Source organism: Macrobrachium rosenbergii, chromosome 4 (assembly GCF_040412425.1).
Source record: "Macrobrachium rosenbergii isolate ZJJX-2024 chromosome 4, ASM4041242v1, whole genome shotgun sequence".
Classification (NCBI taxonomy): Eukaryota; Metazoa; Arthropoda; class Malacostraca; order Decapoda; family Palaemonidae; genus Macrobrachium; species Macrobrachium rosenbergii.
The window spans coordinates 70,705,082-70,722,581 of record NC_089744.1 but is presented as its reverse complement, the minus strand read 5'-3'; the positions used below and the strand labels follow the sequence as shown (position 1 = coordinate 70,722,581).

Sequence of the window (17,500 nt, the reverse complement as noted above, 5' to 3'; positions counted from 1 at the left end):
AGTATCTTAGATCTTAACAAAGATGGAATTCTTGCAGAAATAAAAAGTCCTAAGGAAAATGGACCGAGTAATCTCAAACTCACCAGATTTTACCAGAAAATAGAATACTAAAGATATAAGAAATAAATTCTATGAGCAACGACGTTCTCAGTGTACTGAGGAAGACACTTCACTTATTTTCAGCGAATGGGGATTCAAAATTTGTTTTGTTATGCATTATGGCAATAAGGCATCTCAACGGAAATAAGGAGTCTGCTATTCTTAGCGAAGAGTAGAACGCACCAACTCGAGATATTCCAGTGCTAAGAATAATAATGGAACTTCACCACTGACATAATATTTTCGGAAAACGTCCAAATAGGAAACCTTCAGAGGGGAATTTATAGTATAATTTCAGCATTTTATGCTAAAGGATCAGGGTCCTAGGATGCTGCTGACGCCCCACAGGATCGTCATGTTTACAAATTTTGTCAAACGAAAAGCTGTGAAACATTTGCACCAATGCCCTCGTCCTTAAGAAATACAGAAGGAGCTGCGTAAAATTAGTGATTCATTGAAATCAGTTTTATACTTTCAAATTCTATAATACCGATAAGCTTGCCGTCAGAAAACATTACAGTCTCAAAACCAATGGAATGGAATGGAATATAGAATTTAGGCCAAAGGCCGAGCGCTGGGACCTATGAAGTCATTCAACGCTGAAACGGAAATTGGGATTAGAAAGGTTTGAAAGATGTAATAGGGGGAAAACCTCACAGTTGCACTATGAAACACATGTTAAGAGAGGTTGGATAGCAAGATAGAAGAAAAAGAATATGAATGGAGGTACAGTAAAAGGAATGAAAGGGGTTGCAGCTAGGGGCCGAAGGGACGCTACAAAGACCCTAAAGTAATGCCTACTGCTCACCGCGTGAGGTGCACTGACAGCACTACCCCCCTACGGGGCTCAAAACCAATGATTAACATAAAGTGAAACTTGTAATGGATTTGTTTGATTGAGCTTGACAAATAAAGAAGGCTCTTATTGCATCAGGACTAAGCTGTAGCTTTCATTCACTAACTAGTTCTAATGGTCCTTCAAGCTTGACAAATACTGTACTCTGGTTCCCATCTGCTGATTGTGAATTTCTAAGAGCAAATTGCTTGTAATTAATAAAGATAAAATCTGTTTAGGGCTCTCGTTTTTTGAGCTTTCAAGTGACTTTATGACTTTATTGCACATATTTATCTTTCTGTTTTTGTTAGTGGATAAAAAGGATTCATTTGTCATAAACATACAATCACAAAATTTCTTCCAAAATGGCATGTGCATCTGAGTATTAATGAATGGGAGTCATGCATAGAGTACTTCATAATCTGTATGAAATTTATAAGCTGACATACTTTTGTATATATATAAATATATATATATAATATATATATATATATATATATATATGTGTGTGTGTGTGTGTATGTATGTATGTATGTATGTATATATATATATATATATGTGTGTGTGTGTGTGTGTGTATGTATGTATGTATGTATGTATATATATATATATATATATATATATATATATATATATATATATATATATATATATATATATATATATATATATATATATATATATATATATATATGTGTGTGTGTATATATATATATATATATATATATATATATATATATATATATATATATATATATATATATATATATATATTCAAATAGACAGCTAGATAATGAAATAAGAAAAGTCACACGTGTATAAGTGTTTGCGTGTGTGTCTGCGCATGGGAAGGGATGTCAGTTATAAAAAAAATCTCCATTAGAAGGAAACAGAGACAGAATACGATAAGAATGCTCCAACCTTTTACTCCAGTTGAACGAATAAGTATGATTTAAAAACAACTCACCCTTGGCCCTTTGCGAACAGGCTCCACGGGCTCGGAAGTCTCCTCGAGATTATTGAGATTATTACTTCTCTTCGATAACGATATCTTCTTCAGTTCCTGACCAGTGTCAGTCACGGGGGCTACGGATGACGATACAACTGTGGAGAAAAATGTAACGTTTCATTAAAAGACATCACCAAAAAGCAACGTATAATTCAAAGATATCGCCATAGAACAAAGTATAATTAAAATTATAATCCAAAACAATAATGTTTAATTAAAAGATATCACGAAAAAATAACGTTCAGTTGAAAGATATCACGAAAAAATAACGTTCAGTTTAAAGATATTACGAAGAAAATAACGTTTCATTAAAAGATATCATCAAAAAGTAATGTATAATTCAAAGATATAACCATAAAACAATGTATAATTAAAAGATATCATCCAAAACAATAAAGTTCAATTAAAAGATATCACGAAAAATAACGTTTAATTAAAAGATGTCACGAAAAAACAACGTTCAATTAAAAGATATCACGAAAAAATAACGTTCAATTAAAAGTTATCACCAAAAGAATAACTTTTGATTAAAAGATATCACCAAAAAAAATGTATAAAATCAAGACATCACCAAAAACAGCGTATAATTAAAAGATATCACCAAAAATAATAAACTTTAATTAAAAGATATAACCGAAAAAATCATGTTTAATTATAAAAGATATCACCAAAAATTATCATTTAATTAAAAGATATCACCAAAAATTATCATTTAATTAAAAGATCTTACCAAAAATTATCATTTAATTAAAAGATATCACCAAAAATTATCATCTAATCAAAAGATATCACCAAAAATTATCATTTAATTAAAATATATCACCAAAAATTATTATTTAATTAAAAGATATCACAAAATAATAACTTTTGATTAAAAGATATCACCAAAATGATAACGTTTAATGAAAATATATCACCAAACAATTGTAGTTAGTCTGTCAATTACGTAAAATGGTTGTTGTAATTTTTAGCAGATAGTTCATGATTTTAAAACGTTAGAATTAAATTCAGTATAAAAAGCAAATTATCATTAGAATTAAAGTCCTTATAAAAAGCTAATTATAATGTCATAAAGGCAAAATGAATATATTCATATTTTTGGTAATTAAAACCCAGATAGCCAATCGACCATCTCTAGCTAACTGCGTTTGCACTTGCGATATTTCTCTTTGAACTCTCTTTGTAAAGTGTTGTTTTTGTACTGGAATATTCCTTTTAGGAAACTGTAAAGTTGAATAGATACAATATGTCACAGCAAATTCAAAAAAGCAAAAAAAGTGAAATGTCAAAATGGCGAGCCGAATATATCCAAAGACAAAAAAAGTTCCATATTTTGCAGTAAAATATATATTTTCTTACAGCAAATTGACAGACATACATAAATTTTGTGCACCATGTAGAATACAGTTTAATATCTTTTCTAATGTTATACAGTTTAATTATTTTAATACCATTGTTTGAAAAAAGGATACATTTTAAACCTGAATAGTTTCAGTTTCTGACAGGATATTAAAAATGGAAAATAAAAATAATGAAAGGTAAAGACTTGCCATAAGTAACGCAATGGAGTTGTAAAATTTTTTTGCAGTATGTAGAGTTTCGATAATTATCTTCATGATTATATATTGTTCATTTTCTGACAGCCACTGCATAGTAAGTTATGCTACCGATCTGTATAAGTCTATAATATTTTATATTACTTAGTAGCACTTATCAGTTAAAATTCCTTTGGATGTAAGTTATTCCCAACCTACAGTGAATTCGATGCCAAGTGATATTTGTGACTTAATATTTGCATAATATATATATATATATATATATATATATATATATATATATATATATATATATATATACATATATATATATGTGTGTGTGTGTGTGTGTACATATGTGTGTGCGTGAAACAGAGAGAGAGAGAGAGAGAGAGAGAGAGAGAGAGAGAGAGAGAGAGAGAGAGAGAGACCAACTGTCATCACAAATGTAGTGAGAAACAGTGTTCTCTGGACATACTGTGCTAGGATATTTCGATAAATGTCCAAGTTGTTCATGCATATGTAGTGAAAAATATGATATGTTGAGTCTGGAGGATTTGACTGTGGATAACATGACAACAGATGTGTTTTGCCAGGTAGGGGTGAGTGGTGCGGTGGGCGTACGAGTTGGACCGCAAAAATTGCTCACGAACCTCCTGTGTAGGTGTATCCATCTCGAAAAATCTTCTTCACGTGGGCATGCACATGGAAACTCGTTCACAGGTAAGTGTATCGGAAATTAATATAGCCTCTCTCTCTCTCTCTCTCTCTCTCTCTCTCTCTCTCTCTCTCTCTCTCTCTCTCCCCTCGTAATCACCCCTTTTCAACAAGAGGATGCTGTCCTTCTTGAATTCGATTCAATCTCAGCGCTATGAGCACCAATAAATAAGAAACTACTAATCTATCATTAATATTTCAATATATATAAAAAAGTTTTTAAGATCAGTTCTGGTGGGTTAACAACTGATAAAAGCTTATCTTATATATATTTATGATAAAAGATAAAAGAATGTTCAAAGTTTTCTTATAGACGTATGATTTAAAATAAACCATTTCCTTGGCTATTAACAGATTAATCCTCAGAAGCTCTCTTCCCAAACATAAAAATTTTCGCTCGGATAAACAACACAGCCAAAGCACGAGGTTGGTTAAAAAATGCAAGCACTAATACTCTGCTGAGGTGCTTAGTAGGAAATATTTTTAGATGACAGTATCTCAGACTGTTCAAATATCCTGTGACTCATTGCCTATCCCATGGATTAGCGCGTTATCTATCCCAGGGAATGGTGCATTGTCTCTTTTATGGGTTACATTCTAAGCTCTTCATCCTGGAAGCACGGTCCAGGGCGCAGAATTTCATGGGACAAATTTACATAGCAATATTTACAGAATATCCTTTCAGTGACACAGTATCGATATCTGGCAGTAACATATAGTTTTATAGGAGCCTTCCATTTGATTTCATAAAGCATAGCTTTTCATAGGCAACAGCAATTTATCCACAGTCTTTGGTTGTCACGGAGTTTACGAAAGATTTGCTATTAGATTTCTTCAAAATGATAACGTTAATTACATCATTAACGTACTCAAAGATACTACTTGAATGTTTGTGAGTTCGTTAAACGTTAAGCGGAAGCTCAAAATATGTATAAAGATATCGTTTTAATCGTCAAGAGGTGAGGATCATAATGATATGATCTTTGCATTGACTTGGGCTTCTGGAGTTGCTCGGCTAGGAATAAGATTAACAATAACAGTATAAGAGGCGAAAAATAAAACCGGCTTCTGAAGATCAATTTTAATTCGCAAAGTTATCAACTTCCTTGCACTGTATCGCAGTCGGAAATCTGTATCTAACGCTTGTGTTTTGATGAGGAACGATGACAAAGTTAGTATACAAGGAACGATGACAAAGGCAGTATGCAAGAAACGATGACAAAGTTAGTATAGAAGGAAAGATGACAAAGGCAGTATGCAAGGAACTATGACAAAGGATGTATACAAGTAACGTTGACAAAGGCAGTATGTAAGGAACGATGACAAAGGAAGCATGCAAGGGACGTTGACAAAGGCAGTATGTAAGGAACGATGACAAAGGAAGCATACAAGGGACGTTGACAAAGGCAGTATGTAAGGAACGATGACAAAGGAAGCATGCAAGGGACGTTGACAAAGGCAGTATGTAAGGAACGACGACAAAGGAAGCATACAAGGAACGACGACAAAGGAATTAACATACAAGGAACGATGACGAAGGCAGTATGCAAGGAACGATGACAAAGGAAGTATGCAAGGAACCATAACAAAGGAAATATACGAGGAACTATGACAATGGCAGTATGCAAGGAAGTATATCGATGCTATCCTTTCTCCTTTGGAGGTGAGCAAGATATTCGTGCTAGTTATTAAATGAATAATAAGTGCGAAATTCATTTTTCCTATGTAGTCTACTAAGCATACAGTAATCACAGTAACATTGGATTAATTTGTCTGCTTCCTATTAGATGATTCGGAGAAACAAATGCACAATTATGTAACCGTACGAATATATTCAAAAATAAAACTTTACAGAGAACTTCCGAGAATCTGTACGATTCTCCTTATCAGTCAGATTGAAAAGGGGAGTTGTACAGATTCTCGAAAGCGCTTTGTTTAGTTTTATTTCTAAACATACAGTATTTGTCCTGTTACATAACTGTGGATGTGTGTCACCATTTTAAGACTCATGTTACTATGGGCGTTTTTTAATAAATAGATAATTCATTTGGTGTGTCTAAAATTACGAGAGCCTATCCTCTTTCGTGTTCATTTATGAGAAAGGAGTAACTAAAATATGATTTGTTATTACATTCAAGCACTGCTTAGAAAACGGAACATGAAAAAAAATCACATTAAATTGAACATATTTACGACAGGGGAAACACTAGCGGATCAAGGGTCGTGCCACCTGGGCACGTGCCCCCGCCCCCCGTGAAAAATAATGACAAAATAATAATATTGAAGATTTAGATAATGATAACATAAATTAGAAATATAAAAATGGGAAAAATATTAAATATATTATAGAAATTATATATATATATATATATATATATTGTATATGTATAATACGAAAATTGGTGGACCCCCCTTGAAATTTTACTAGATCCGCTAGTAAATTTTCAACATGATCGAATTTTTATTCTGACGCAGTTACCCATCAACTATTTGCTTTTGATACAGGAAAGAATTGAATCGAATAAAAACCTTATAAAAATTACATATTTGATATCATTAGGGTAAATATGTTTTCAAAACTTTATATAGTCCTTGCAAATTGAGAAAGGAATATTATGATTGCCGATTTTGACAGAGACGTGCAGACGACATTCACGTTAGCGAAGTGAGAGACTTAGTTCCACAACGCTTACTTATTACGAACAGATCTTGCCATCCCCGTAGCGGGATAGTGCCGCCAGTGCACCTCATGAAGTACACTGTAGGCATTACTTAAGGTTCTTTGCAGTGTGCCTTCGGCCCCTAGCTGCAACCCCTTTCGCTCCTTTTACTGTACCTCCTTTCATATTACCTTTCTTCCATCTTACTTTCCATCCTCAACTAACAATTGATTCATGGTGCAACTGTAAGGTTTTCCTTCTGTTACACCTTTGTAACCTTTTACTGTCAATTTCCATTTCAGCGTTGAATGACCTCATAGGTCCCATTGTTTGTCCTTTGGTCTAAATTCTGTATGTTCAATGTAGAGTAAGAAGGAGAACAGTCTGCCACTTCATTCTTAACTTTCGTACCAATGCTCTCAAACTCATGAAGGGTCTTAGTGTAGTCATGAATGAGAACGATACCGTTAAATTATCCTCGATTTTACCGATTTACCAGAGCCATTGGATTTGTAATACAATTTTCGCTCAAGATAGTTGCGCGGAGTTTTTCTTTTCTGCAATAACGGTGCAGTTTCACCGAGGAGCTCTAGCTGAAAATCCCGAGAAATATTCTGAGTATATTTGGTATGTATTCATATTCAATATAAGCTAATAACGATTCAAATGAACTCCACAGTAAAGGGAAACTCTTAATCAAAAATCATTCTTATTGCTGCTACCAATACTACTACTGCTACTACTATTACTACTGCTACTACTATTACCGCTGCTAATAATAATAATAATAATAATAATAATAATAATAATAATAATAATAATAATAATAATAATAATAACAAATAAATATATTACTACTACAACTACTATTTCTAATACCAATAATAATAATAATAATACATTTAGACTGGTTTTTAATGTAAATAGTTGGAATGAAGTCTTAGTAGCTGATGAGAGTGAAAGGGTTTAATGTAACTGCTGAAATTTACTGAACATTACTGTTGATAACTCATGCGAATAAAAGTTAGTCGGAACGGATGTGCTGTTGGTGGGAGAGGGGGAGGGTGTCTGGGATGAATTTGCCAAATGTGTTTTAATATACTATACTTCGAAGTGTGTGTATATGTGCTCTGAGTGAAAAAGATACCGAGAAAAAAAAAATCACTTCATATGTGAATTATTCATTAAAAAAAAGGCTAAGCAGGAGGTGATGCATTTGTTATAAAAAAAATCGTATGCAAAAATTCGACATTGAAGTTAAATACTGGAAAATATTTTTGAAATCTGGGAATAGTTTATTGAGGAGATAACAGACGGAATATAGAATACATTGAGAATGAATAGGCATGGAAAAAAATTATCACTATCAATTATACACTATGATAGAAAAGATTTATTCAGGTGAAGCTACAGGTACAATTTGGCGTGCTAAAAGAAGGAATTGTAAAAGGATGGAGGAATGTCTGTTGCGTGCAGTTAATGCTGAGCTGAATGGCGATCATTGAGGGAAAATGCAGTGTCAGGTGAAATTACCGGAAATTGTCTCTAATACTTAAAAGAAAATTGTGAACATTACTTTAAAAGGATGAGAAATGAAAATTGTATTTGGAAGCAAATTTTATGGTTAATTAATGCTTGCATGACGGATGCCAAACCAGGGTCAGTGAGGCGAGAAAGGTAACAGGAATTCTCCTGTTGTAAAACTGACATTATATTTCAGGAGAGAGACAAAAAGAAAGGCAGCATGAATGTTAAAACTGTAATTTAAAATCAAAAATGAGGCGGAGAGCGAAATTTTATAAGCTATTTTTTACGTAAGACAGGCCGATTACAAAACCTCGTCTTAAATTTCATTTCAGTTTTTTTAAAATAGAGATAAGTTTTTTTTCGGACATGCTGGATATGTAAAGTAACAGTTGCTTCTAAAATCATTACCCATAGCCAAAGGCTATAACCATTCACTGAAAGGTTTCTCTGAACGTATGTTCCTCGCTGCTGGAGGCCGAATAATTTACATAGTGGTTGCTGAATAATATTTAACGCTTACTGTATGGGTACTGGTTATGATTTATATCTTCGTGCATTCTGAATTGACTGTGCATATCGGATTGAATCTGAAACGCTTAAGGATTTCAGTACATGAAAATGCATATAGGCGTCTTATATACAACAAGATATGTTAATGTTTACAATCGTTATTCGTAAACAATCGTCGCTTTTCTACAAAATATTCGCATATATACACATACACGGAAAGCATACACACACATTCACGCGCGTACACACAGACACACACACTTACATACTTACATGCATATGTACTGTATATATATATACTGCATGTGTGTGTGCGTATGTGTGTGTGCGCGTGTTCTCTCAGCGTTTACGTGAAAACGAAACAAGGCCATCGTTTGTCACGGAGAAAGCCTCGAAACGCGTGCCATCTAACTAAAAAAATTACCCAGTACGTTATCAATTTACCAACCTATAGCCATGGCAGTTAGAAGGTTGAAAAACGACGCCGTGACACGAGGCTTCATCCTGGTGTTCACCTGCAAAGAAAAAGGAGCCATATGTAGTAAGGCAATAAGTACAATATCCCATTCCTTAAATTAATAACGGAAGAGTCAGATGACAATGACCTGGCTGTTTTATGCCGTCATTATATCCAGTGAAAGAACGCGACCGAGGATCTGACTGCCTCTTTCAATGTTATACTGGAATTATGTTTTATGCAAGACAGCTGGCTGTCTGTTGATTCCATTGTTGTGACAGGGATCGATAAACAACACATTTTTTTTCCTGTTTATAAAAGAAAGAATAGAAATAAAACATTAAATATGACCTCTTTAATGTCTCATGAGATATATATATATATATATATATATATATATATATATATATATATATATATATATATATATATATATATATATATATATATAATATATATAGATCACTATTTTATATATGTTATGGTTATGTAAATATTCATGTCATAAGAAATTACATAAAAGAATAGGTTTTGCGTGTTATCATGGAAATATTCATTTAAGAAATTACATAAAAGAATAGGTTTCAAGATATGCATAGGAGTTATAAGCATACGGTGCACTGTTAGCATTACCTAAAGGTTCTTTGTAGAGTCCCCTCCGCCCCTAGCTGCAATCATTTCATTCGTTTTACCGTACCTCCGTTCATATTCTCTTTCTTCCATCTTATTTTCCACCCTCTCCTAACAATTGAGGTTTTCCTCCTGTTACACCTTTCGAATATCTTTACTCTCAGTTTCTCTTCAAGCCTGGATGACCTCATAGGTCCCAGCGCTTGGCCTTTGGCCTAAATTTGTAGTCCAGTTCCAGTTATCTTAATTTTTCGCAAAGGCTGGGAAGAATTTGAAATAAAAACATACTGTCAACTCCACATTTATTTTTTTTCCACATACATCAGTGTTCTGGAATTAAAGATTCCCTTTCTCTACAGAATAAAAAAGTAAAGATATATTGTTTCTGAAGCAAATATATTCGCTTTATTTCTGTGATACGATATACCATTTAATAACTATAGGATATCCATAGAAAAAATCTTTTCATAAGTAGTGTATACAGCGGTGATACAATAGTCATGATGTAAAACAATCAGGCTCAGTTACTTTTTCAGGAAATAAAAGTACCATAACAATATAAGTTATTCGCAAAGATATTTAATTTTACAGGCACGTTGCAGTAATACTTTGATCTGCACCTATAACACTTCCTGTTTACATAGTACCCTTTGCATGACACTTTAAATCCTTTTTTAGTGCTGTGACTGATGCCGGACTAAGGGATCTGGATGATGAAGAGACGCCTTTTATCTTGACAGAGTCTGAAAACTCCAGTGTGAAGTCGTTCCTTGCATACTGCCTTTGTCATCGTTCTTTGTGTACTGTTTTTGTCATCGTTTCTTGCATACTGTCTTTGTCAATACTGTTTTGTCATCGTTCCTCGCATACTGCCTTTGTCATCGTTCCTCGCATACTGCCTTTGTCATCGTTCCTTGCATACTCCCATTGTCATCGTTCCTTGCATATTGCCATTGGCATCGTTCCTTGTCACTGTCTTTGTCATTGTTCCTTGCCTTTTGTCATCGTTCCTCGTACACTGTCATCGTTTCTTGCATACTGCCTTTGTCATCGTTCCTTGTACACTGTCTTTGTTATCGTTCTTGCACTGCCTTTGTCATCGTTCCTGTTTGTCATTCGTTCTGCCTTTATCATCGTTCCTTGCATACCGCCTTTGTCATCGTTCCTTGCATACCGCCTTTGTCATGTCATTGTTCACTGTTCTTTGTCATCGTTCTTGCATACTTGTCATCGTTCCTTGCATACCGCCTTTGTCATCATCTTTGTTCGTTCTTGCATACTGCCTTTGTCATCGTTCCTTCTACACTGTCTTTGTCATCGTTCTTGCATACTGCCTTTGTCATCGTTCCTTCTACACTGTCTTTGTCATCGTTCTTGCATACTGCCTTTGTCATCGTTCCTTGCATGCCGCCTTTGTCATCGTTCCTTGCATACTGCCTTTGTCATCGTTCCTTGTACACTGTCTTTGTCATCGTTCCTTGCATACTGCCTTTGTCATCGTTCCTTCTACATTGTCATCGTTCCTTGCATACTGCCTTTGTCATCGTTCCTTGCATACTGCCTTTGTCATCGTTCCTTGCCATCGTTCCTTGTACACATCGTTCCTTGTTGTCTTTGTCATCGTTCCTTCCATCGTTCCTTGTACACTGTCTTTGTCATCGTTCCTTGCATACTGCCTTTGTCATCGCTCCTGTACACTGTCTTTGTCATCGTTCCTTGCATACTGCCTTTGTCATCGCTCCTCATACACTGTCTTTGTCATCGCTCCTTGCATACTGCCTTTGTCATCGCTCCTTATACACTGTCTTTGTCATCGTTCCTTGCATACTGCCTTTGTCATCGCTATGCCATCGTTCCTTGCATACTGCCTTTGTCATCGCTCCTACACTGTCTTTGTCATCGTTCCTTGCATACTGTCTTTGTCATAGTTCCATACTGCCTTTGTCATCGTTCCTTGACTACTGCCTTGTCATCGTTCCTTGCATATCGTTCCTTGTCACTGTCTTTGTCATCGTTCCTGTTTGTTGTCGTTCCTTGTACACTGTCTTTGTCATCGTTCCTTGCATACTGCCTTTGTCATCGTTCCTTGTACACTGTCTTTGTCATCGTTCCTTGTATACTGCCTTTGTCATCGTTCCTTGTATGCTGCTTTTATCAACATTCCTTGCATACTGACCTTGTCAACGTTCCCTGCATGCATACGTTCCTTGTACACTGTCTTTGTCATCGTTCATTGTATACTGCCTTTGTCATCGTTCCTTCTATGCTTGTCATCGTTTGTCAACGTTCATCGTTCCTTGCATACACCTTTGTCATTTGTCGTCCTTCATCGTTCCTTAAACTGCCTTTTTGTCATCGTTCGTACACCGCCTTTGTCATCGTTCCATGACGTTCCTTACTGCCTTTGTCGTCGTTTCCTTGCATACTGCCTTTGCCATCGTTCACTGTCTTTGTCACGTTCCCTGCCTTTGTCATCGTTCCTCGTATACTGCTTTTCATCGTCAACGTTCATCGTTCCTGTATACTTGTTGTCGTTCCTTGCATGCTGCCTTTGTCATCGTTCCTTGTAAACTGCCTTTGTCATCGTTCATCATTTCCTTTTGTATCGCCCCTTGCCTTTGTCATCGTTCCTTCCTGCATGTGTATCGTTCCTTGTTTTTTGTCATCGTTCCTTGTAGTTTGTCATCGTTCCTTGTATGCTGCCTTTGTCATCGTTCCGTGTATACAGCCTTTGTCATAGTTCCTTGTATTTGTCATCGTTCCTTGTATACGTTCCTTGCCCTTTGTTAAACACCTCACATCATTTCCAATACTGCCTTTGAAACCATTCTCATCGTTCCTTGCACATTCACGACAAAGGCAAACATATTCCTTGGGGCAATTCTTCCTATGCCAGCATCAGAGACCTTTCATTTTTTCTTGTTGTTACTGCAATAGGAAGTAAATTTAAACTGCAAATTGACAGCACATCATCAATTTGTTTCGATATTCCTTAGCTTGCACCATGACGTTTCGTGTCAATTAGGCTTAATTGGAGAAATAAATTGCATGTCACTTGTCTCCCAAATCATTCTTCTTCCAGGAAGACTTTCCCACAGACGGCATATATATATATAAAGTTTACAAATACAAACGTTTGTCATCGTTCCTTGTACCATGTGGCATCCACAATGCTGCCTTATACCCTTGCATACTGCCTTTGTCATCGTTCCTCCTGTCATTTTGGTCTTTGTCATATTCTAGATATGTCTACATCTGACGTTTTTTTAAATATTCTGTTTCTGCAAACCACGAAGAATCTACAAGCTCAATTATCTGGGAGTTCACAAATATAACTTTGTGTAGCGTCCCTCACTCTGAACAAATCGTAAGCCGTAGTACAATTCCTTTGTGTTTTCGTTGTCTCTGACATCGTGATTCGATCTATTTAACCAGTTCTCCCCCATTTTCGCTCTGTAGGCTATATGGTGTCCCAAAAATTCAGTCAGCAACTTTTCCAGAAATGTTAGAAAGGATGTTAAACTGGCAAATTGACACATCATCAATTTGATTCGATATGTTTATATGGTTGGCATAGGCGACAACTGTACTTCATTCTTCTTCCAGGAAGACACCCACACTTGCACAAACTAATGCACACATGCACAGACACACACACACACACACACAAACCACGAAGAATCTATAATTATCTGGGAGTTCATATAACTTTGTGTATATATATATATATTTTCGTATATCGTGATATATATATAAAAAAATTCAGTCAGCAACTTTTCCAGAAATGTTAGAAAGGATGTTATGGCTTCATGATTTGATCGGTATGTTTATATGGTTGGCATATATATATATATATATATATATATATATATATATATATATATATATATATATATATATATATATATATATATATATATATATATGAATCCTGCTGTACTTGCTTACACTGAAATCAATTCCATCCATAAATCCACAATATTTTTAGCATATATATATATATATATATATATATATATATATATATATATATATATATATATATATATATATATGTATATATATATATATATACATATATATTATATATATATATGTGTGTGTATATGTATGTATATATATATATATATATATATATATATATATATATATATATATATATATATATATATATATATATGTGTGTGTGTGTGTGTACGTATGCATATACTGTATGTTTGTGTGTGTGTCTGTATGCGTGTATATGTGTGTTTGAATGTGAGACTTCTAGTTGATATGTGGAAGAAAGAAATATAACATTCGGTGTCCACAGAATGTACAAACGGACAGGCAAACCGATATACACATTTCCGGATGTTGTCAGAACAGCATTAAAGAATTTCCCTCGCGTCTTGACAGGGAAGAGGGAGCACCTCCCGAGTCATTAAGTGAATTACCAAAAAGTCAAAAAGTTCCTCGATGGGTGAATTTGGAAAACAAGAATTCGTATAAAATTCTGTCACAGAAAATTAGTTAGAAAATGTAATGAAACCCAAAAACAGCAAAGAAAATAACAGTATTGCAAAAACATTTCTTCTGACATGATAAAAGAAATGTCATTTTTTATGTTTTACATACTTCCTTTATATGGCAACAGTATCAATAACATTTACATTTTTGGCAATGTACAGTTTACCCTTTTTAAAATGATTTCAGTAATATAAATTTATAAAAATGGTATCAATAACCAAGCGAACAAAAATAAAAATAAGATATTCAGACTTCACGAAACCTGAAGTAAGATTGCAGATGAGGTGATTCCAATGCAAAGTTATTCTAATGACTTCAATAATTAGATCCGGAAAATCATAAATATGCAGGTAACGGTTACTGATAAGATCTAAAAATAAACTTTGGCTCTTCTCTCAATCTCGGACCCCTTTTAAACTTAAAGATCCCTTGAAACATTATACTTGATGGATTTGTATTCGGATAAACACTTTGCCTTGAAAAGTGTAATAAAAGGGAAGGTATATTAGACATTACACTTGTATACAACATCATTAGATATTTCCTGAAGGGAAAAGTGAACTGCTTCTTACGAAAATGAACTCAAACACATTTTTTAGCATATTAGGAGTCTTCCAGTGTCTTATTTTTCGTTAACTAAGCTCCAGCTATACCGTAAGCCAGCCAAATTGAGAAAGGGTGTCTTCGGTGCATATATTTATTGTAAAGAGTCAAAAGTTTTAGATGACTGACTACTGTGTAAAACAGCAAGTTACTCCAGTTCTCGCCCTTTTATTTCTTTTTCCGTGTTTGTATGGGGTAATGATCATCTTAGCAAAAGAGAAAGACTTACTCTGTAGCGTTCTCTTTCATAAATTTGAATGAAAGTACTCAATTCACCCAAAGTTTTACTCTTTCAGTTTTCTCTTAGGTTTTTCCGTTAGTTTATTTCGCATACGTATATACAGTATGTATGTGTGTATATGTATATATATATATATATATATATATATATATATATATATATATATATATATATATATATATATATATATATATGTATGTATATATATATATATATACACAATATATATACATATGTATAACTGTAATTATAGTACACACACATGGCACGAATCAAATCAACCTCACTTCTCCATTTGTGTGAAAGTTGAAATGGCTAGTGTCATCACGCTCGACCACTCCTAATCAGCTTTTCATTTTGCATAAAGCCTGGTCATGGTGTAATTTGTGTAGAGCTGGTAAAAAAAATTAAAACTTTAGTAAAGCTTGTGCGAGTACAAAATCTTTTTCAGGTTGGAAATTACTACAATGGACAGTTCACGATAAGAGAGTCAATGAACAGACGACCAACTTTGTCAATAACCTAGATGTTGTGACGCCAGTTTTACTAAACACAAATCAATCAGTCAATCAAACCCTCCCCGATCAGAACTAAGTTTCCCACCCACTTAATTATCCCGAGAGAGACGTCAGGTCATCTCTTAGCTTTCAGGGAATTTCCTGTTCACAAGCACCTTTTGCTTGTTGGGTTCTCTGCTTCATCGGAGGCATTCAGAAAGTTTCCTCATAAATCCCCAAGTTTTGAGGGTAAGTCTGCCTTTTAGAATTACGAAATAAACTTGTTAGACATCTCATCTATACACGGTTGCTTTGTTCCATCTCATCTATACACAGCTGTTTTGTTCTGCCTGAATGCAGGGTTATCTAAATTTACTCATTATTTTTTCCAGTAAACGTAAAGGAAATCAGAGATTTTTTTAGATATTTAAAGGCATCATGCTTACCCCATATGAAAAATGGGAAAAAAGCACGTTAAACGAAGAAGAAAAAAAGAAGAATTGATCAAAATATCAAGTAACACACTTTATCTACTAAGGAGAGAGAGAGAGAGAGAGAGAGAGGAGAAAGTAAATCATTCTAAAGCGAGAACAAAACTATGAAATTACAAATATAATAAAGAACGCGAGAGCAAAATTCTTCATAGAAATTGAAGGAAAAGTGTCCTACAAATGACATTTGTCTGAGAGATGGAAAGGGCAGTTGGAAAGCGAAAATACTTGCTTTCTTTTGTGTCATAGTTGGTCATTCCGCGCCTACGGAAGACTGCGCTCTCAAAGATTACGTTAAGTTCGAATCCACAAAGGAAGCAAAAAGGATTTCCCTAATTCAGTTGTCCTTTTTCCTTTACGAAAAGTCCGCTTCAAGAACCCACAAAAGTATGAGGTCGAAGACTGAGAGAGAGAGAGAGAGAGAGAGAGAGAGAGAGAGAGAGAGAGAGAGAGAAGAACGGAAGACGAAAAATGGCTTTAATACGAAGAAAGCGAGGTCCTCGTGCCTAGAAATAATTTAAAAATGATTGGAATTACGGCAAATAGAAGATAGGGAGCAGTTCAGAGCCTGGTCGTCATGTGCTTTGTATAGAGCTGGTAAAAAATTATATTGATCAATTTGTGAATACAAGATCGATGTACGTTTTCAGGCTGAGAATTACTGTAATGAATTGCCCAACACCAAAGGGTTAATGGACAACAGACAAACGTTATAAATGAGCGTTAATTTGCTGAATAAGGAACTGTTGAATCATTATACACAACTTCATTGATCCTACCAACACACGTCAGAAACTTAAATAGAGTAACAAATAACCCGCTCCGCACCCCAACCCCCGCCCCCACCCCCGACACCACATAACAACACACCTCTCACCCCCAACCCATCACCTCAAAAATGACTAAGACATACGATTGTCATCTGTTCCTATGTGGTAACCGGTTTCGGACCAAATACTATTTCCACGAGTAGGTCCGATTTATAGTGTGTGTGTGCGTGTGTGCGTGCGCGCAGGGTGAGTGTGTGCGTGTGCGCGCAGGGTGTGAGTGTGTGTGTATGCGCTCAGGGTGCGAGTGCGTGTGTGTGCGCGCGCAGGGGATGTGTGTGTGCGTGTGTGTATACTATACTGGTACGTAATCGTACTAGCAAAAGCCGTGAGCGTAAATTGCAGTATCTAAC

At 34.9% G+C, this 17,500-nt stretch overlaps 1 protein-coding gene across 1 annotated transcript in view; it reads right to left on the bottom strand.

Annotated features, from left to right (window-relative positions):
- LOC136835679 (zwei Ig domain protein zig-8-like) overlaps positions 1 to 17,500 on the bottom strand; it is a 79,723-nt gene that overhangs the window by 22,159 nt on the left and 40,064 nt on the right. Inside the window, exons 2-3 of the mRNA XM_067099519.1 lie at positions 9,341 to 9,407; positions 1,902 to 2,038 (exon numbers count right to left, since the gene is read on the bottom strand). Coding sequence (XP_066955620.1) covers positions 1,902 to 2,038; positions 9,341 to 9,395 — 192 coding nt within the window. The 5' untranslated portion in view covers positions 9,396 to 9,407. The remainder of the gene's footprint in view (positions 1 to 1,901; positions 2,039 to 9,340; positions 9,408 to 17,500) is intronic.